This window comes from Protopterus annectens, chromosome 2.part1, assembly GCF_019279795.1.
Source record: "Protopterus annectens isolate FY-2018-M chromosome 2.part1, PAN1.0, whole genome shotgun sequence".
NCBI lineage: Eukaryota > Metazoa > Chordata > Ceratodontiformes > Protopteridae > Protopterus > Protopterus annectens.
The window spans coordinates 1590730886-1590753913 of NC_056729.1; the positions used below are offsets into that span (position 1 = coordinate 1590730886).

General features: G+C 41.7%; 1 protein-coding gene across 1 annotated transcript in view; it reads left to right on the forward strand.

The window, feature by feature from the left end:
- The window catches only part of LOC122794553 (migration and invasion inhibitory protein), an 889312-nt gene that overhangs the window by 130940 nt on the left and 735344 nt on the right, over positions 1-23028 (forward strand). Inside the window, exon 3 of the mRNA XM_044063041.1 lies at positions 9475-10074. Coding sequence (XP_043918976.1) covers positions 9475-10074 — 600 coding nt within the window. The remainder of the gene's footprint in view (positions 1-9474; positions 10075-23028) is intronic.

Consider the following 23028-nt stretch of genomic DNA (forward strand, 5'->3'; position numbering starts at 1 on the left):
TTTGAATGAGTTGTCTGTTAATCAGTCTGTTCTTTTGCCCACTTTTTTCCCTTCTCTGCAGTTTGCCAGTGAGATGGTGCTGCACACGTTGGATGTGCATAAACAACTCAGATTTTATTTGGATAAAACTAAGACTTGTCATAAATCTGATCAGCTCTTTGTTTCTTTTCATCCTAGGTCCTTGGGATTGGCTGTGTCCAAGCAAACTATTTTTTCTTGGATTTTTAAAGCCATTTCTTTATGTTATTCATTTCATGGTAAGAGCCTGCCTTCCTTATGTTAAGGTTCATTCTACTAGAGTTGTGGCTTCTGTTGCTTTTTTCAAGAGTTTGGATACTAACTCTATTCTTGAGGCAGTTACCTGGATGTCTGCACATACATTTACCAAGCACTACACGTTGGATGGAATTTCCAGAGATAGAGCTAGCTTTGCTAGGACCATCCTTCATGGCTTCCTAGATAGCTCTGCTGGTCCTCCTCCTTCCACAGCTTTGGCACTCTCCCTATTGTAATGAATACTGCAACAGTGAAATGGAAGGACATAGCACAGTTGTGTAAAATTTTAGCATAACTGTAGATGTCATTCTCTTCATTGTTTCAATATTCGCTCTCTCCGCCCCTGGTCCATTTCTCTTTTGGATATACATTACCTCTCTATTCCTTGGAATGGAGTTCTACTGAGGTTCTCAGCTCTGAGGATGGTATGTCTGGACATCATCTTTATGCCCTACACTACACACGGAGCATACGTGGATGTATAGCGTACCTTAAAGCAACCTAAGGGCTTTGGTATACTGGCCAGATGTTAGGCCACCCTTGGCAGAGGATCCCTATTGTCATGAATACTGCAACGGTGAAAAAAACATCTACTGTTATGGTAGGATTTTACACAACTGTACTTTCTTCCATCTTGAGCAAATTACTTTCACTATAAATTATGTGTGCCTGTTTTGTTGCATAATTAATTATCAAGTAATGAATTGTCCTTACCCAGACCATGTGTTTAGCAGCAAAATGTAATTCCAAAATGCTTAAGTGCAAGTAACATATTGTGCTGTGATTTTTTTTTTTTCTATTAATTTATACATTTCATTGATGTCATTATTTGTGTTAGTTTAAAAATGACTAAAAACACAGAACAGGTGATTAATATTTTAAAAAGTAAGTTTCTATGTGCTTTGTGTCTGTGATCTGAATGGCCAACGATCTAAATTTCTCTTGTGTGTCTGTATTAAAATCCTTTCAGACTGAAGCATTTATAGTAGACAAAACCTAAAACCATCCAAGCCATTAAAATGCCAAAAAACTTTGTTGTGACTGCCTTATCCTGGTGACGGGAGGGCATTCTACTCCTGTTATCTTACACCTCTTACACCTGTTGTTTAATGATCTGAGCAAGTGAAATGTAAGTTGGAATTCTTATGATCAAGACTATTGATGTAATGTCAAGAATAGTGAAACTAACTTAAAACTGATTTACTAGGGCTGTACTTTCTGTAGACTATAAAATGTAGTTAAACTTTTGCCATCATTTACTAGGTTTAAGTATTCTTTTATAATTTTAGTTACTGTGATAAACTGGAAAAATGTTAATTTTGTGCAGTCTGATGAAAATCGCAGAAAGCTTGAAGGTGCAGTTTTCTAGCAGCTGTGATGATTTTACTGAGCTGGTCCAAATGAAGAAATAACTGCCCTTTTTCAGCTGAGTCCTGGAGGGGTTTAAACAAGACAGATCATTGGGTTATTCTGAATATTATTTACATGACATTAGAGAATGGGCAACCTGTACATCACCACTTTTCTCCAGCAGAGAGTTAATGTTCAGGTAATGCTATGCCCACTTAAAAGGAGGCCACCACTTCATGGCAGCATATTAAGCTGCTGTGGAGCTCGGACTGTAACGGAACTAACAGCTGCCATTATTTTACACTTGCTAAACAGAGCTTTTGCTGTTTAGCAACTGTAAAATATTAAGTTAAAAAAATAAAATAAAAAAAATAAAGCATCGGAGTGTTTTTGTCTGTGTGCGTGCACTCACCCGCTCGGAAGAGGGAGAGTGATTGAGCCATTATTTTATGCTCGCTAAGCAGCATGTTTGCTGTTTAGTGAGTGTAAAATGAAAACAAATGGATAAAAAACAGGAAATTGTGTGTATGTGGGTGCTAAGGTGCATGAAAGCGGATGTATGTATGTATGTGGGTGGGTGGGTGAATGGGTGTATGTGTGTGTGAGAGAGAGAGAGAGAAGGTCGATCAAACAGTGGATATAACTCCTTTAAAATGAATAGGTATTTATATCTTTCAAACACTTAGCTTAAGAAATCCAGATAAAGCCTAAAATAATGTGGGGACAAAGGCTCAAAAACAGGGACAGATTTTAAATATTGCTCTTATCACAATACAACATTGCTATAAAAACATGATTTATGTTAACATTCATTTTCTTAAGGATGTGGAGTCCCATACCTCTGAACTGTCCCTGACTTTCAGGGACACCCCTGATTTTGACTCAAATGTTAGCTCTGCCTTCTTTAATCCTTCCTAAAACTTGTGACTTTTGTAGAAAGGTGATGAATTACATTAGAATAGAGTTGCAGGCTTTTTTTTTTTTTTACTTCAGAAAATGTATATTAATTAATTCACATTTTCTTATTCTTTCAGTGTCTCAAATTAATAGTACTCTTCTCTCATCAGGCCCATAATCAAGTATGGTACTGCGTGTATCTAACAAGGAACTTAACCAAGTGGACTGGCCTCTGAGGTTTATCGCTAAAAAAAATACAAAGTGTAAGACATATGTCTTGTGCAAACCAACTAAAGGCCATATCCCTTTACTCCTTATGGAGAGGGGACTTATGCCTGTCCTCAAAGGCATTCTCTGATTCAGCCCTGATGAAAATGTTACACATACAGAAGAATAATTATATAAGGGTAACTCTTTCCATAGACATGAACCTTAATTCTGACTCTAGCAGAATTTGCTGGAGAGACAGATTCTTATCTCAAAGTCTACCTTATCTGTGGAATTAAACAAAGCTCATCCCTTACTCACTTCAAAAGGAATTTGGATAAATGGATGGGAAACCATAAATTCACTCCCAGGGTACTTGCCATGTCCCTTGAAGACAGAGGCAGTCTGTAAAATGACTTGAGGCTCCAACACCCAAAGACCCACTACCCTGATACTATCCCATCCCATATCTGGGGAATTAAGATATAATATTGTCCATATCCTGGATATTATTGGCTAGGCTTGTAAAAGCTCTTGTACCATTATCCTAGTAATCGCCTATAACATTTTAAAAGTGTCCTTGATTACTTCTGGGTTTGTCTCGCATTCTGTTGAGATCTCTCCCTCATTAGTTGAGATCTTTGATAATGTATTAAACTCAGATGTGGCTGATTATTTATTGACTTCAACCTGCAATGATTTGCCAGCATATACTACAAAAAGTTTGAACCAGTAGACAGAGGAACTGTTTTACATCAAAATTATTAAAAAAATGTACATCTAGTACTTAAAAACAAACAAATACAAAACAATGTAACAGCCCATTCTCTAAGCACACTAATGCCCTCCTGTGTGTGTGTTATTGTGTGCATAACACGCTTACAATGGTGTAGAGGCTCTTTGCCTCCATTGTCAGGGCTCAGAACACCCCTGGGCAGCCGTTATATACACAGTAACACACACCCTGTCAAACATTATTACTTAACACACCAGTAAAACATAATCAAGCCTTACTTGTGTATCGGTAGATATGAGCATTTACGATAATAGATTTATACAAAGAATTGATCATAGTAAGGACATGTAAGTAAATACATTTGCAAATATAAATGTGTACATATTTGAAACATGCTAGGTTACATTTGCACTGTTCAATGGAAAAAGTAGTATGGGAAATAGTCTGAAAAGAAACTATGAAGAAAAACGTCAATAAAAAGGCAAGAGTAGAGCAAGTAATTCGATTACAACAAAAATATAAAAGTAGAAAGAAGATCCTCGGAAGGGAAGTAAAAAGGTGAAAGAGTTTAAGGAGATGTTTTGAAATAAAATGCTATTTTATCACCAAGTGATCCTTAAATAGAAGTGGAACAAGGGAAATTATGTAGCCAAATTTAAAATCTGTTTGTATGTCATCCTTTATTACAAATTCACAACCAAGTGGTCGTAATGCAGGTTTTGGTAGTGTTGTTTTGCATTTATCCACACTAATCTTTGTGGTGAATAAATCTGTAGTTCAGATGTGTATATACAAAGTGTAGAGAATCCACATAATGATTATTGATTTTTAGTGGATGATATTTAATTTAAATCTTGTGTTGAGATGTCGTCTTGGAGTTTATTTAGAAATGATGAAATGTAATGCTGAACATTTATTAGGGTAGTTTGGGATTGTTCAAAAATCAGTATATAGTGTAGTTCAAGCCACCAAAGCAGTAAAAGAGATAAGAAATGCTAGGATTTTTGTGACTGATTAAGGGCAATCTTGGCAATTTTATTGTGATGTTTTCCATCTTACTTATTTATCTGTCCATCTGTTTATTTAATAAATTAATTGATTGATTACTTTTGGTAACCAGGTCAGTAGAATGGCTGACAGATCCTCTTTAGAGACAACCCAGGCTTAATGGCAGAAATGACATTGTAAATTAATTTAAACAGTATCGAACATCAAGTATTTACATAGAAACAAGCATATTTGTTTCAGTGATCATCACAAAAGATTTGAATAAAGAAATGACATGATTACATAATAATTTGAAAAATCTTACGATGAGCAATTTGAAGACCAGCTTTTACATTGACAACGCTAAGATGTAGTAATGGTTGAGCAAGCGACAATCATGAGACAGTATTCATTTAACAAAAATATATTCAGACAACACATCACTGTGGAGGCATTGTCTATAGGCTATTTGTAGAGGGCCATTGTGAAATCAAGGTTGTTCTTGGCCCTTTTCTTTATAGCAGGAGCATGCTGATTCTTTCACTAATAATTATTTTAGTTTGCTTTTAAATGCTTCTGTATTACATTCTTGTCTGATTTCTGACAGGAGACTGCCAGTGCCAGTTTTGAAAATGCCCTTTCACCTATTGCTGTTTGAATTAGGGCCTGATGAGGGTAAAGTTTTCTTAGTGTACATCTTTTAGTGCATAGCATTGTTGTCTGATTTGTTCTAAATGGAGGGCAATGTCCTAGCTTAATAATTTTGCAGTTCTGTATTGAGAGCAACACTGTTGCCCTTTCACTTACAGTTAACCATGTAAGACATTGTGGAATCTGGATATGATGGGTTAGTTGATTTGTAAGTAAAGCAAATCTGCAAATTTCATTTATTGCTGTTTGAATTTTTGTTATGTTGCCAGTATAGTGGAAGGTATTTAGTGGGAAACTTTATTAAACTTTTAGAGTTAGTACATTCCAAACTATGATGGTGCTGCGGTAGCGTTGTCGCCTCACAGTAAGACACTGTCTGGTTCGATTCTCAGCTAGAGCATCTTCTGTGTGGAGACATGTGTGAATGGGCATACCTTCGTTGAAGGCTGTGCGTCAGGGCTGGTAACTCGGCACGTAAAAATCAACTACCAATCATTAGCGGACCGAAGTTCCGCTGTGGCGAACCCTAACCGGGAAAAGCCGAAAGACACACGCACACACACACATTCCAAACTATGGCAAGACGAACCGTGGGTGTGAGATGATGAAGTTTATAGCACAGTTTAAGCTGCCCTGGGCTTTTGATGATAATGTCTGTATGTTTTGAGAATGATGGGCCTAAGTTTAATCCTAGGAGCTTCTGTTCTGCTACAGCTTGCAAGTATCTGCCGTTTTGCCATTTTTGTAAGTTACATGAAAGCAGTTTGTTTTTTTTTTTTTTTTTTTTTTTTTTGAAGCTTTTGTAGAGTTCAAAGGTATAATGCTTAAGTTTAAAGTATTAAAGAGAAGCCTGTTGCTGTGAATCCAGTTGCATAGCATTGTGAAGCTGCTTTCCAGTTTCGGTTATGGAATAGGTACGTTTTTACTGGATTCTAGGAGAATAAGGTAGTCTGCGAATATGATTATTAGTTAAGAATGGTCAGAAGAAAAGTCATGAATAAAGTGAAGACTAACGAGATTGAGTGGCTGTCATTTTGAAACGTTCAGGGTGCAGTTTAGGGAAACTTGTGCTGCTTTTAGAGTCTATGTTAAATATGTCTCCTTGCTTTCATTTTTGTTTTTTTTTTTATCTGAAAAAGTGGGGTCGAGGACAGTTAGGGTATATAGCTGGGCAAGTTTGGTCTTTGGCTGAGATGTGTTTATAAAATGTGGGTCAGTTGGATCAGGGGAGGTTATTAATGATATCCTCAATTGTTTCTATTATGAAATGCATGTATTTATTGACAAAATGCTGGTTTCTAGTTGTAGATTTAAGCAAACATAATATCCCCGCTGGGCAGTTAGAGTTCATTCCAGAAAAGTTTTGAATTACTTGTCAGTGCTTCTTTTCTTTTTTATGATGTAATAAGTATTTGTAGAATTGGTTGCTGTTCTGGTATTTTAATTTAAGGTATGTATTATGCAGCATTGCGTTTGCTGCTTCCAAGTCTGCCAGGATTTGTCCATACTGAAGCAACCCGACGCTCTGCATGTACGGAAATGCACGGCCAAACCATAGACAATTCAAAACACCAGTGGCCAGAATAAAGAGTACGTCAAGCACATGTAAATAAAAATCAAGTATAATTCACATGGAATACTTTATTCAGACCGGTTTCGGCTACCCAGCCTTCTTCAGGTAATGCTTTTTCACTGAAGAAGGCTGGGTAGCTGAAACCGGTCTGAATAAAGTATTCCATGTGAATTATACTTGATTTTTATTTACAAGTGCTTGATGTACTCTTTATGCTGGCCACTAGTGTTTAGGATTTGTCCATAACCAGCATAAGTTTTTTTTTTGTTTAAATCTTGGATGAGTCAGGGGCATATTTTGCCCCCCCCCATTCTTGTTTGTATTAAGAGAAAGACTGCATCTTCTATGAGGGTTAGTTTTTCTAGGAAGTAATTCAGGGTAAAATTAGGTCTGTCTGAATGAAGAGTGGAGTTTGGACTTTTGCATGTTTGTTAATAGAAGAGTGTAGTGTAGGTAGAAGACGACGACTGCACAAGCTATATTTGTACTCGGGCTGTTAAGTATAGTCTGATGCAACATTCCAAGTTTCTGATTAGTTTTCAATGCAACAGTGTTTATTGTATTTATATTTTATTTTATTCTTTGTTAACTGGGCTACCCCCAATAGATTAGCAGGTTCATATCAAGGGATACCTGAGATGGTATGTGTACTACTAGGGGAACTTTGGCCAAGGCCGTGGGGAAGCTTGCCTCCTCTTTTTGATAGGTGACATGGGATCTTGTACATAACATGAGCTACCACCAACTCAAGCAAAAGGGACCTCGGTTTAATGTTTCATCTGAAGAACTGTAGCATCCTCTCATAATGTAATGTGTACAGTGTCAGCAGTCTGAAAATTAATGCATGCACCTGAGTGGGAATAGAACCCTCAACATCAGAACCACTAGATCCAAGGATTTAAATTTTGCTTGTGACATAAGACATGTTGACTAGACAGATATAGGTCTCGGAGAATCTACATGTTCTGAATCAGTCTCCCTTTCCATGTGAAGCAGAGTCCATACTTAACCCTATTTAAGTTTAACCTTGACCAATGGATGAGAAAGTGGAAATTCACCCTGGGTCTGGCCCCCATGTCTCTTATAGACCGAGGCAGACAGTAATGTTCAGACTAGTGTAACCCCCCAACATAACCTCTAGAAACTTCCTAAGTAAACATACCCTGTTCTAATAAATGTCCATGATACATGCAGACACAATTGGGTTGGATTGCTCAGCTAGGCTTATAAAGGACCTGGTTATCGTTAGCCTAGTATATACCTATGAACCTATTAATATCCTTCTGGTCTTTCACTAACAAATATGAATTCTTAGCTTTTTACTAAGCTTGCTTCCAAAGGAGACTATTGAGAAGCCAGCCTTATTACCTAGGATTTTGGGAGACTAGCGGTGTCTCTCACTTAGACCTTCTCCACATACTCCCATTGAAAATTTGCAATTGTTTATCCAGTCATACAGTCTGGTGTTTAAGGATGCTAGAGAAGTATTCTGCTTGATGGATAAGGGCAGGGCCATTCTGTGTTGCTTATTTGGTAGTATAGGTTTAGATCTCTAGAATGGGTGTTTGTTTCACTCTGGTGAAAGAATTTGAGTGCTGGGTCATCTGTATAATGGAAGGCTAAGCAAAGATCACGCTTCAGGAGTCTGTATGACACTGAGTAGTGGAACAAGATTTTTCATCTATCAGAGTAACTAAGTAACTAAGGGTAGTACTGAGATCTTTTTGGTGAGGAAACGTCTCTTAAGCTGGTTTAGGTGTTTAGTGAGGTATGTATTGAAGGGTGCAGTATATTCAATGATCATTCTGATAAGGAATGAATAAAGTGGGGATGTAATTTCTTAGGACCTTAATGAGATAACCACAAAGGATAAGTTGTAGAAGGATTACATAACTGTCGCAGAGACATGGTGGACAGACATATGTACCAAAGTCCCCTAATCATTTAGTCAAATTTAAGTGAAATGTTATCTGTAAAGTAAACAGTAGTGATGCTAGATTTACCAAAGGTGACTATAATGTACTTCTTGGTGGTGAGGTAAGTGCACGATTAGTATCCAAAAATTTGTTTGGTCCGGCTCTTGCTGGAGAATTTGAGTATCGGAATGGGATTTGATAACCGTACCCAGTTCACGTCATCAGCAAACTTGTTTAACCGTAGTCTCTTGATGCTTGCTTTTATGTCAGAAGTATATATCACAGGGGACCCAGAAGAGCAACATATGGAATATCACTAGTGACTTCTGCTTTATAGGCAAATACCTACGACCATAACATTGTGTTATGGTCGTAGGTATAACATTATGTGTTCTCTCAGACTGCCAGTTGCAATCCAGTGAACTATGTATGGGTTATTGATGAGGTGGAAGAGTTTGTCAATAATTCTAGCATGGGGGATGGTGTCAAAGTCAAGGTCCAGCTAAGCAGTGTGGAGTGCACACTCCTTATCCATAGCCTCAGTAACCCTTTCAAAGAATTCAATCAGGATGAGCAGGAATAATTTGCCTTTTGCAAAGTTGAGCTGGCATGCATCCAGGGGCGTAAGGTCACTTGTATCATTATTTGTTAGTTCAGCTGCAATATGTTTTTTAGCCTTCCAAATACTACTACCGAGACTGATAGCTCTGTAAAGCCTCCAGGTCTGCAAAGTTTATTTTTAATTTTTATTTATTTTTTTTCTTTCTTTATTCAATGGATTTAAGAACATGTTTAAAATAGATGTTGTATGAATAGGTATTGCTATCACTGAATGGAAATCTCTCATTTTAACTATACCGTTTTCTTTTCCTGTATTACAGATAAAAAGCAATATCCGACAGCAGAAAGAGAAACTAAATTATACAAATAGTGATACCATCAATGACTTTGTAGAAGGTACAGGCCGATCAGAAGGGAGAGACTCTGTCAGGGTTAAGACCGCAGGTACATCAGCAGATGCTAGGACAGCTTTGTCATCTTCCGCAAAGGGCAACATAAGCAAGTGTAACCAGAGAGTTACTTTCAGTGATGGAGCAGTACTAGGAAGAGAAAAGCTGCAGACATTTTATGGGACTGAAAAGGATGGTGAAAAGCAAAATGATGTTTCTGTGCCACTGGACAAAAATGTTGAAAGAAAGCAGGAGTTTAGAACGTCAACACCTTATAAAGTACACTTAGAGAACACTGGTGAAAAAGAGACGTGGAGTGACACAGTGCATCATGGTCATTCTAAACCAGCATACCACTCTAAGTTCCTGCAGTCCCAGCATGAGCAAGAGCATCAGAGGTCAGACCTGGAGCCAGTCCTGTATTCTGCTAGACTCATGGATGAAGGAAATGACAGGCAAAAAGAAAAGTTTGTCCGAGAAATGAAGAAACCAAAGTCCATTCTGATAACTCCAAAGACCAAGGAGTCCAAGGTAAGAGGCACTATTTTGTGTTGTAATTCACTAATGTGTGTCACTAGAGTAGCTATTTAGTTAGGATATATATTTTTTTAAATTAGAATGGTGTATTGTTATTAAAAAATGCCTATCTTCAGGTGCAGCTCAGGAGTTTTCAGTATCTGAGGAAAGTTTTATACCTGGTAGATGTTTATCGTGTTACACTGCTGCAGTCATTACACTTGGGTTATCCTGCCGTCAAGCGGTTCCCCAGTCGGCCTGATTTCCAAAGTCTTGGTCCGGCGTCGGTTGCTGTTGCCTCCTCCCTGACGTCAGTGCGACAGGGGTATATAAGATGCAGCCGACGCCATTTTCTTCAGTCTTTCTTGCCGCGCGGTGCCCGAAGCAGAAGCAGTTTACAAGTGCTGGTCAGCCGACTCCTGAGATTTTCATTCCGAATCCAGAACAGAAGTCTTCTAAAAAAGCTAAGTACCCCGTTGGGGAAACTTTTTCTTGCCTCGGACCGATGTCAGTAAAAGTTAATAACTGTATTTCTTGTGGGAAGCAAATACCTCATAAGGATTTCCACTCCTATTGTATTCCATGCCTAGGCCCTGGCCACGATGTCACTGGTTGTCAGTTTTGTGCTAGGTTTAACAAGCGCAGTATTAAACATCAGTTTGATTTTGCCCGACATTATTTTGGCAGAAAATTCAATTACACCATGCTGTTGGAACTTCCAATGACCACAATGCATAAAAAGCGCAAGGACAAGGACAGGCATCCGAGGCCCAAAACTGAAGACGAGGCCTCTTCTAGGCCGGTCGCTGGTTCTCCGGTTTTCAGCGAGGCGCCTACGCAGCCCCTGACGACCGCTTCCACAGAACCACAGACCGCCTCCAACTCCCACGTGGAGCTGGCTGGGCCTTCGGACACACTAGGTTTTCAGCTTTTCGATCCTAACCCTACAGAGGGAACCGAAGTGGCTGAGCAATCCACAGCTACAGAGGGTGTTTTCAGACCTACCCAGTTAACCATTAAACCCTCTGCTAAGTCTAAGCCCCCCTTAAAAGCAAAGAAACAGACACAACTCTCTCCAGGACAGGCTTCCATGCCTAAGAAACAAATGCTAAAAATGGCCGAGGACCTAATTACCCTGATTTAGGGTCCCATCCCCCTCCTGATAAAAGGCCCAGACAGGATGCAGACTATGAATCTTCCGACCAGGTGTCCATTTCCTCAGACTCTTCCTTGGACCTAGGATATTCTTTACCCCCTTATGAGGATTCTGATGCTGAGGAATCAATTCCATCAGCCACTCCTTTGGGGAGACCTTACATACCATGAGGGAACATTTCCATTGGGAAGGCCAGGATTACTCAGAATCCAAGAAAAGGCTCAGAGACTTCCTTTTACCTCAACACAGACCCCTTGCTATCCCGCCAGTTTTAGATATTGTGGATGATGTGTACACTGAATCCAGTTTAAACCCTGACTCCTTACCCCCCAGCCCCAGTTAAAGCTGATAAATATTACAGAGTCCCTGACTCTCACAAATTTCTGTACAAAAGCCCTGTTGCTGACCCTGAAACTATTTCTCAGGGACCCAAAGGGATTAAGGCCTCATCAGCAAAAAACTCGGTTCCATCTGACGGAGATTCCAGAGCATTAGACAGATGGGGAAAGAAGGTATATACGTCTGCAACTTTAGCAATGTGAGCCTTGAATTGCCAGTTTCACATACTAAAATATCAGCAATTTTTGATGTCTCAGTTGAAACAACAGATGCTTCCAGATTCAGATCCTCCTAATTATAAAGAAATGCAGGATTTATTGCATGCAGCTGAACAAGTGGGAAAACATACTTTGCAATGTGGGTTTGATTCCTTAGAAGGCCTCCTGTAGAGCAGCAGTTACTGGCTCTGTCATTAGAAGGCATGCTTGGTTAAAAGAACATACGTTACCAGATCATGTTAAGGTCAAATTATTGGATGCACCTTTATAGTGGGATGTGCTGTTTGGAGTTAAGGCAGAGGAGGTATTAAAGAAGATGGAGGATAAGGCAAAATCTATGCAAACGGTGAAAGATTTCTTACAGGTTCAGCCTCATCGTTTTAGCAGAAACTGGCCAACAAAGAATTGGTCCTTTCCAGTCACAGATAGACATCAAAGGGGCAGATACAGATGTCCAAGAGGTAGAGGTCAGGCACAAGGCCCTTACAGGCCTCGACAATGGGGTACACCAGGCCAGAAAGAAGGGGAAGACAGGCCTCAACCTTATAAAAAGCAGCCTCAATGACTTTCCACTGCAGCTGCCAAACAGCTCTCTCTTGGCAGCCCCCTTAGGAGGAAAACTGGCACTTTTCTATCACAACTGGCATTGCATCACCAAAGACAAATGGGTTCTCAACATTGTATCTCAAGGTTACAGGTTTCACTTTCACACTCTGCCAAGGTTAAAAGGAATGCCAAATCTGCCACCAAATCAATGGGCAGAGGCTCAAAAACAAATTACAGCACTCATGGACATGAGAGCTATTCAAAGGGTACCACCACAGGAACAAGGACAAGGATTTTACTCAAGACTCTTTCTGGTTCCCAGAAAAGACCAAGCCTGGAGACCCATTCTGGACCTTTCTTCACTAAACACTTACCTGGATGTTCCGAAATTCAAGATGTTGACACTACAGCAGCTTCTTCCCATGCTGGGCAAGAAAGCTTGGCTCGTGACTTTGGACCTCAAAGAGGCATACCTGCATGTCCCTATCAGACAAAACTGCAAAAGATACCTCAGATTTCTAGCTGGTTCAATGCACTATCAATTCTCTGCACTGCCCTTTGGCTTATCTACTGCGCCCAGGGTCTTCACAAAGTGCCTGGCACCAGTAATTGCATTTTGCAGGCAAAAAGGAATTCAAATTTATCCATACCTGGATGACTGCCTGATTCAAGCAGAGAGCAAGGACATTCTACTAAAGCATCTGGCGTACGTAAAAAAGTAATTAAGTTGCCTGGGGTACACAGTAAACGAAAATAAATCAAAACTAGTGCCCTCACAACAGATAATATTCCTGGGTGGCCAGCTTGAACACAACGGCCTAGATGGCTTACCTCACGCCAGACAAGCAAGGACAACTGACTCAATATTTTCATTTAATGGCAACAAAGACCCAACTCCCTGCAAGAAAAATTCTGCAGGCCTCTGGCTATATGGCATCTTGCATACTAATTCCATATGCCAGACTGCATATGAGGAAACTACAATGGTACCTAAAGAGTATATGGTTTCAACATTGTCAAAGTTTGGAAACAGTTATACCACTAATTCCTTGCCTGCAACAGGAGTTTCGATGGTGGGCACAAGCTTGTCACCTCAACAAGGGACAGCCTTTCACTCAAGCCACAGCCAGGCAAACACTGACAACAGATGCATCGGATTACGCCTGGGGAGCACACATGGCAGGAAAATGTATCTAGGGCGAGTGGCCCACAGAGCAAAGACATCTCCACATCAATCAAAAAGAGATGCTAGCTGTACAAAATGCTGTTATAGCTTTCAAAGACCTGCTGCATCCAGGACAATTACTACTAAAGACAGACAACACCACAATTATGTGGTACATAAACAAGCAAGAGGGCACACACTCCTACCCCCTCTGCAGACAAGTCATGACCTTGTGGAACACAGCTGTAAACTACCAAGTTCATCTGCAAGCACAATTCCTGCCAGGAGAGAAAAACACACTGGCAGACGACCTAAGCAGAAACATCATGGACCCCCACGAATGGGAATTGAACCCACAAATATTCAGAATGATAACACAAAAATGGTGGAGCCCAGACATCGATCTGTTTGCTTCCCCAATGAACTGCCAATTACAGAAATTCTGCACAAGGAGCTACCATCCACAAGCATGGAAAGTGGATGCCCTCTCATTCAGCTGGAAAAACCTACAATTATACGCTTTCCCTCCTTTACCTCTCCTTCCAAAGGTACTCATAAAAGCCAGGCAGGAAGAGCTAAAGATGATCCTGATTGCACCAGACTGGCCACGCCAGCACTGGTACCCAATCATAAAGAACTTAGCATAAGAACCACCTTGGATTTTGCCACAGATCCCACAGTTGCTGACACAGCACACAATAATCAGATACTTCACAGCCAGCTAAAGACCTTAAATCTAGCTGAATGGAAAATTCCTTAGTCAAGCAAGCAATGCCTCTCTCCAAGGCTGTTATGGATGTCATTCTGGATGCCAGAAGGCCTAGCACCAGGAAAGCAAACTCGGATAAATGAAAGAGATTCTGTGCCTGGAACCAAGCGCACAGCCTTGACCCTCTTGTCCCAAACATTTCTCAGATACTTCAATACTTAACTGAGATGCTGGACAATCCACGCCTCAGCTATTTCTGCTCATTACAACACGGATCCACCATTTTTTTCTAATCCTTTGCTCAAACAGTACCTCAGAGGGGCTAAAAACATAAGACCGCCCCGTAGAGCACCTATGCCAACTTGGGACCTCAACTTTGTTTTGGAAAAATTAACTTTACCTCCTTTTGAGCCAGCTAACACAGCAGAATTAAAATACATCTCTTGGAAAACTGCTCTGCTACTGGCAATAACATCAGCACGAAGAGTTTCAGAATTACAGGCACTAATGGCAGTGGAACCTTTCCTCATCTTCCACCAGGACAGGGTGTATTTACAAACTAACCCTACGTTTATGCCAAAGGTGGTATCAAGTGTGGCTTTAAACCAAACTATTCACTTGCCAACTTTTTATCCAAAACCACAGAACAAAGGGGAGAGACTACTACATTCTTTGGACATTCACAGACAGTTACGCTTCTACTTGGACAAAACCAAAGCTTTCAGAAAATCTAAGCAATTATTGGTAGCATACGCTGCAGGAGAACAGGGAAAAGCCATTTCAAAGCAGACTATTTCAAAATGGATAGGACACTGTATACATTTCTGCTATACCCACCATGGGAAACCTGTACCTAGCAGCATTAGATCTCACTCCACCAGGGCAACAGCCACTTCAACTGCCTACCTCAGAGGAGTACCTACCAAGGATATTTTGGAAGCAGCAACATGGAGTTCTGTGCATACCTTTACCAAATTACCATTTGCCTTTATACTCCAAATCCAGAGCTGGCTTTGCCACTGCTGTACTGCAGGGCCTTATAGCCACCCCTAATGCTTTATAGATCCAGCCTCCCTACCTCAGCTTTGGGATTCCACCCAAGTGTAATGACTGCAGCAGTGTAACACGATGAACATAGTACAGTTTTGTACCTACCATAAATGTAGATGTTCGAGTGTAAACACTGCTGCAGTCCAGGTTACCCTCCCTCCTTCCCCTCTTTCTGGTACTTACCTAGGTCATCTACCCTTTATTACCTATTACTTGGTAACTAAAAATGGTTGTTTGCTTTTCTTTTGTATATTTTACTAGCAATTTGAATTGCCTACCTATTTGTGGGGCACCTGACATCTGGGGCAAGAAAAACTGAAGAAAATGGCGTTGGCTGCATCTTATATACCCCTGTCACACTGGCGTCAGGGAGGAGGCGACAGCAATCGACGCCGGACCAAGACTTTGGAAATCAGGCCGACTGGGGAACCGCTTGACTAGGCCGACTGGGGAACCGCTTGACTAGGTAGAAGGTAAACACCTGAAAGAGGAAAGGGAAGAGATGGACAAAAAGGGAAGGTTTATCATTTCATCAGGAGAGAAGAAGCAGGGTGCAGTCAAGAGGAGTAACAGAGGTGGTGGTGGCACATGGGCAGGTGTTGCACAGTTAAGGTCTTGATTAGGAGAGACCGAAGTGGTGCCAGTTGTGGGGGACTTCATTACTAGATGTATTAGGTGTGGAGGACTGGAGAAAATTAAGGTAAACACAGTCCTTTGCCTTATCTTCATTAAGATGAGCCAAATTGTGACCAAGCCTGTGTCAAAAGTAGGACATCAAAATATAATAGCCCATATAGGAATGAATGACATGGAGTAAAGAGCCATAGAAGAAGAAATGTGAAGTAGAAGTGGAAAATCAAATAAAAAGGTTAATGGACTGGTAGTACTCTATAGGAGCTTGGAGGATGTAATGGCACTCTCTGAAGTGGCACCCATAGCAAGGACTGGTAGTGTCAAGAATGAGAGGATTACATGTTTTAGCTGTTGGTTCAGGAAGCCAGGGAGGGTGGTGGAATTAAGTATAGTGGATAGGTACTTTAGAAAATCAGTTATTCAGCAATTGGCTTTCCCTTAGTTCTCAAGGGGCTGCATTGTTTAAATTGTTGATGGGAAGAGTCTGCCTTTAAAGAGTGAAGATAAAGGGCAGAGCAAGGAGAACACTTGAGAGAAAAGAGAACAGGCTGGATAATGGAGAGGTTGACAGAGGGGCAGGAGAAAGTAATTGAATTGGCTATCATGATATCATTGGATATCATGATAGGAATGATAGGAAAGTGGCATGGATAAGGGAGAGGATTATAAGGATAATATGGACAGAAGTGGTGGGATACAAGGGAGGAAATTGGTGTCATATCTGTAAGGAAGGCTTTAGTTTAGTACAGCTCCCGAAAGCTGAAAGAAAGACACACACACACACACACACACACACACACACACACACACACCAAAGAAACCGTCAACTGCATTAGAAGATCCTTTGCAGTACTACTGAATGTCACTGCTCTAGCCTGAAAAAAAAAAAAAAACATAGAAGGACAGAACAGCCTTATTTGGTAATCTAACCTTTAAGCCAATTCATGAAAGTTACAGTCCTCCTCTGAAAAATGAACTGCAGGTAAGATGCAACCTAGAGTCACTCGGCAATCCCTCAAGTACAACACTGCACAGGTCACATTTCACTTTTGTCACTGCAGAAAAAGCATTAAAAATTTGTCCCTGCTGTTGGGAATTCTTTCCCTGAGGAAGTTAGGAGTTTTGGTATTCTGCAGCAGTTGACCAAATTATTAAAAAACACCTAAATGAAGCAAATAAATGTGATTGTTTTAGTAAACCAAGGTGAGTAGTAGCAGCAGCTTCCTCCTTCCCTAAGGTGTTAATACCGACTGTGTTGTAATTGTGAAAGATAACGTGTGTGTAGGTTTCACTTTACTAAAGCTGTGTGACATGCATATTGAACTCACTGATGCATGCTCTACAAGCTAATCTATTGCGTTTTTTTTTATTCAGTCACTGTTACTTTATGGCAGTACTGCTCATATACTTTGCATATATACTGCTTTCTTTTGATTCTCATTGTTATTTATTTCTGTACTAACTGCTTAGCTTGTAGGACCAGGCCATGCCTGACACACACAGAGGGATAAAACCCTGTCTGTGGCCAAGATAAGTGAGCTTTGAACTTAGCCAACCTGTGTGAGTGAGCATGAATGGCTTCTTCTGGCTTGCCCATTTTGGGCTAGGAAAGCAACTGCTGCTGACTTCTAGTGGAGCCTGGGCATTGCACAGAAGCAACATGGGGACCAGGTAATTTTGTGCGTCATACTCCCTGTGTGCAGTAGCCAGGGTTAAATGAATGCAGAGCCATGCATGGGGCATAGTACTCCAAGTAATTTACTTGTCAGGGCTGCTTTGAGGTTTTTGTGTGTGTGTGTGTGTGTGTGTGTGTGTGTGTGTGTGTGTGTGTGTGTGTGTGTGTGTGTGTGTGTGTGTGTGTGTGTGTGTGTGTGTGATATGTATAACCTGTGATTGTTGCATGTATAATGACCTCCCACAGTCATTTGTCCCCAATAGGGAATAAGTAGCTTGTCGGGGGGGTCATTAGTAGGGTTGGTGTTTGTTGTGTCCCCAGTGGATTAAATATACAGTAAAATATCTAACTGTATAATTTTCTTGTGACTTCAGACCTAAATGTGCATGTACTTTATTGAAGTCTCACCTGAATGGGTGGAAGAGTTGTCCAGTATGATTGTTTCTGCACTGTCGCTTCTCCTCAGTGCCTCGGCGTTGGACAGCTCTGGTCCAATTCCCTCCTCAGGGGTGGAACCCAAAGAGAGTGGAACATTATCTGAGCCAAGAACTTAGCCTCTGGGGAGGCCAATTTTCTACTTCTGGACCTTCTGCATTCAAGGTAGTAGGAAGGGGGTTTCTTCTGTCTAGGGGGAATCTTCAGCTATCACCTCTTTGGATCTTGCTCCCATTCCTCCTCTGGATTTCAGTGCTAAGTCTCATCATCTTATTCCACAGAGATAGCCAGTCTGTAAGAGCTTCCAGACAATCCCTGCACAGGGACTTCCCCTTTCTTCTGACACTTCTCCAAAGTATCCAGCTGAAGAGGTTCTTCGGAAGAAACTGTGTAAAAGGAAACACTTGGATTCCCCTCAGGAATCATAGACAGAGGACACTGATTTTGATGAAGAGGAAGGGTCCCTCAGACCTCCACCACAAGATGTCTCATTTGGAGACATTTTAGAAATCCTGCGCCAAAAAGGTGGATGGTCTACCCAGACCCTTTCTCAGGAGGAACCTGTGTTCCTGGAAGCTTTTGGATCTGGCCCAGTTTACATCTTGGGTTACCCCTGGTGGATGAGTGTGTTGATCTCATCTCCCACCAGACATGGAAAGAGATGGATTCCATAAAGCCCATTCCCAAATGCCTAAACAAGATCCTCAGTACACTATCAGGCAGGCAGCAGTGGTCCATAGGTTCATAGGTGTGTACTAGGCTAATGGCCCTGGGGCCTTTACAAGCCTAGCCATAGGATTACCCTGGCATCATGCCACCCAACCTTAGTTCCCATTGCCTCTGTCGAGTAGAGCCACTGGGGTCATCCCGGGATGAATTTTCTATTTCCCATCCTCTCATCAAGATTTATGTTGAGAGTCAGCGAGATGCTGTGCTTGACATGTATGGGAAGTCTATTCCATAGCATGGGCAGTCTTTGGGTTATGAGCCTGTCCCTCCAGTACATTCTGTTGATTGTGGTAATGAGGTCGAGGTCTGTGGAGCTTCTGGTGTTGAGGGATTGGGATTTCTTTAGATGTAGCATTTCTAATGGAGCTGGGTCAGGCATGGCTTTATAAGTCAAGCAGAGATCGCCTCTAAGTAGGCAATATGAGACAGAGAATACTTTTAGTCTGTCCATATAGGGCAAGTGTTTAAGGCCTATGATCCTCTCTGTGAGGTACATTTGCAGCTTCTCCAGTTGTTGCAGGTGTCTAGTGACGTACATGTTAAATGGGGCATTGTACTCAATGATTGGCCTAATGAGGGAAGAGTAGAGGGAGACAATGACCTCTTTCTTCCTGGATGCAAAACCCTTAGTAATGAGATGTGCCACATAGAAGGACTTTCTAACCACAGTGGCAATGTGGTAATCAAAAGAGAGGTTACTGTCAACCTGTGTTCCCAGATCTCTTATAATGCCTTCTGTGTTCAGTGGACTACCATCAAGGTGGTAATCAAGGGAACCGTTTTTTCCCAAAGGGGATGACAGCACATTTTTTGGCATTGAGCTTAAGGCCATGGTTCTGATATCAGTCATTGGTCTCAGTGAGGCCATTCTGTAGGATGTCAACATCACTTGGGGAGTTAATAATAGCTCCCAACTTGCAATAGTCTATGAACAGTGTCAGCCAGAGTCCCTTCGTGTTGGCCTGGACTTCAGAGAAGTAGATACCAAGCAGGAGAGGACCCAGGACCGAACCCTGTGGGACTGCACTCATGACTAGTCAGCAGTCTGACTTGGAGTCTGCTACTTTCACACTGTGGGTTCTATCTGTGAGCCAGTTTGCAACCCACCTAGTGATATAGGGGTTGATGCCTAGCTTAGTGAGTTTTTCTATGATACCTGAGTGGGGAATGGTATCAAAGGCCTTGGCCAGATCAAGGTAGGCTGTATGAACCACCTTGCCTTCATCCGCAGCTCTGGTGACTGAAAGAACTCTACCACGTTGATTAGGCATGGTCTACCCAAATAATCAGCCCTGCCAAGTCTTGAACCCAGGACCGTGTACACCATAGTCAGAATAATGTACCACTACACCATCAGACCAAAGAAGATCCATTTTTTTACTGGGGGGGGGGGTTCTTTTTAGTGCCAAAGAAAACAAGGGACCTGAGACCCATTCTGGATCTCTGTTATCTAAGCAAATTCATAAAGAACTCCAAATTTCAGATGGTCATGGTTCAGTTCATTCCAGTTGGACTAGCCCAGTCAACAAATGTAAAATAAAATAAAAAATAAATAAATAAATCTGAGCCAAAGTATTCTTGTAGATGCCATAGTTGCTGTGGCAGCCACGAAAAAGGAGCTAGCTGAACAAAGCTGCTCTGTCAGTCCGCCCCTAGCAGTATGTCTGGGGCTTTGGACAGATATTGAAAGTGAGTATATGCGTCCGCTACCTTTGCTGTACGATTGCTGAATTACCTGGCACATTTTACTAGGTTATAGAGGAAGGAACTTTCTAACTCTATCCTTGGGTCTATGTTGATGGAGGAAGTAAAAGCTTATTCTTTGTAACTGGCCACCCTACAATCTGTATCAAATGTATCCATGAGGTTGATCTGTCATGTGGCTGAAGGTTTCTCATGGGCCGCAATGCAGGCATATCCATTAGGAGACATGCCTAGATGTGCTTGTATAACTTTGCGGAGCCCTTTAAAGCACCATTCATCAATGCTCCTTTTGAGGATCCTATCTTTTTGGGAACACTATTAGGGTCTTTCCATCTTGTTCACTATGGGAAAGTGTCTCTATCCGCCATAAGAATCAGTTTTCTACCCTGTAGAGATCTTTCTCAAGCAATCAGTGCGATGGTAAGAAAATTTGCTTTCAGAAATCTCAAGGGGCTTTTCAAGATTCATGCAGAGATTTTTCTCCTGGAGGTGGGGGGGGGGGGTAGGTAATTATAATAATGGAAGACACCACCCGAATCAAGGCTGTCTAGGTTCTTTCTCAGACAGACCCTTCCAGTGTTCCTGAAAAGTTTCTGACTGTTTAGAGATGTTTCACTTTGCACGCAGAAGCCTGGGCAGCCATCGCAAAAGACACACGAGTGCAAAGAATTTTATCCCATCAGACCAAAGAAGATCCATTTTTTACTGGGGGGGGGGGGTTATTTTTAGTGCCAAAGAAAACAAGGGAACCGAGACCCATTCTGGATCTCTCTTATCTAAGCAAATTCATAAAGAACTCCAAATTTCAGATGGTCATGGTTCAGTTCATTCTAGTTTTGCTCTTGAAAGGCAACTGGATGTGCTCTATAGAATGGAAGGATGTGTGCTATCACTTGAAAATGAATAGATGATCCTGAAGATTCCTTCACTTGCAGCTGGGAGCCAGTCATTATCAGTTCAGAGCCCTGCCCTTTGGTCTCACCACAGCCCCCAGAGTGTTCACCAAATGCATGGCAAGTGGTTGCTGGCAAACTAATACTGCACAGATTCAGGGTGATGTTCATCGTGTTTCACTGTTGCAGTCATTACTCTCGGGTTATCCTGCTGGCAGGCTACCCGCAGTCAGCCAGAATTCCAAAGTCTAGGTCTGGTGTCGGTTGCTGTCGCCTCTTCCCTGACGTCAGTGCGCCAGGGGCATAAAAGATGCAGCCGACGCCATTTTCCCCAGTCTTTCTTGCCGCGCGGTGCCCGAAGCAAAAGCAGTTCGCAAGTGCCGGTCGGCCGACTCCTGAGATTTTCAAATCTGAATTCAGAACCGAAGTCTTCATTAAAGCTAAGTACCCCATTGGGGAAACTTTTTTCTTGCTCCAGACTGATGTCAGAAAAAGTTAACAATTGTATTTCTTGTGGGAAGCAAATACCTCATAAGGATTTTCACTCTTAGTGTATTCCTTGCCTTGGCCCTGATCACAACGTTGCTAGCTGTCGGTTTTGTGCTAGATTCAACCAACGCATTATCAAGCGTCTGTTCGATTTTGCATTTCATTACTTTAGCTGAAGATTTAATTATATAATGCCGGTGGAACAGCCGACAACCGGAGTTTACAAAAAATGCAAGGACAAGGATAGGCATCCAAGGTCCAAAACCGACGACGAAGCCTCTTCTAGGCCAGTTGCCGGTTCTCAGTGAGGTGCTTTCGCAGCCCCTGGTGGCCCGCTACCTCAGAGCCACAGGCCGCTACCGACTCCCACGTGGAGCCGAGTGGGCCTCTGGAAACTCAAGGTATTGGACACTCAGAAATCAATCCGTCAGATGGGTCTGGAGCTGCCGAGCAGGCATCAGCATCTGAGGGTGTCTTCAGGCCTACACAACTATGTTAAGCCATCTTCAGCTTCAGCTTCAAAGACAAAGACTAAAGCTCTAAAGACAAAGAAACAAGTACAGCATTCTCCTATTCAGACTTCCATGCCTAAAAAACAGATGCTCAAAATGGCCGTAGACCTAATTACTTTGATCAGGGGCTCCCATCCCCCTCCTGATAAGAGGCCTAGGCAAGAGACAGAGTATGATTCTTCTGATCAGGTATCTATTTCCTCTGATTCCTCTTCTGAACAGGATTACTCCATGCTTCCCTATGAGGATTCTGATGCGGAAGAATCCATTCTTTCAGCATCTCCTCCTGAGGACTATTCTTTTGGGGAAACACTGCATACTATGAGGGAGCATTTCCACTGGGGGAGCCAAGATTATTCTAAGTCTAAGAAAAAGCTCAGAGACTTCCTGCTTCTTCCTCAGCACAGACCCCTTGCTATTCCACCTGTTGTAGACATTGTAGATGTATTTTCAGAGTCCGGACTGTCCCCTGACTCTTCACCCCCTGCACCTGCTAAGCCAGACAGATACTACAGGGTCCCAGATTCTCATAAATTCCTATATAAAAACCCCAAAGCAGACCCAGAAACTATATCTCAGGGTCCCAAGGGGGTTAAAGCTTCCACTGCAAAAAACCCTGTCCCCTCTGATACTGATTCTAGGGCTCTAGACAGATTGGGGGAAAAAGTTTACACTTCTGCCACCCTGGCTGTAAGGGCTTTAAATTGTCAATTTCA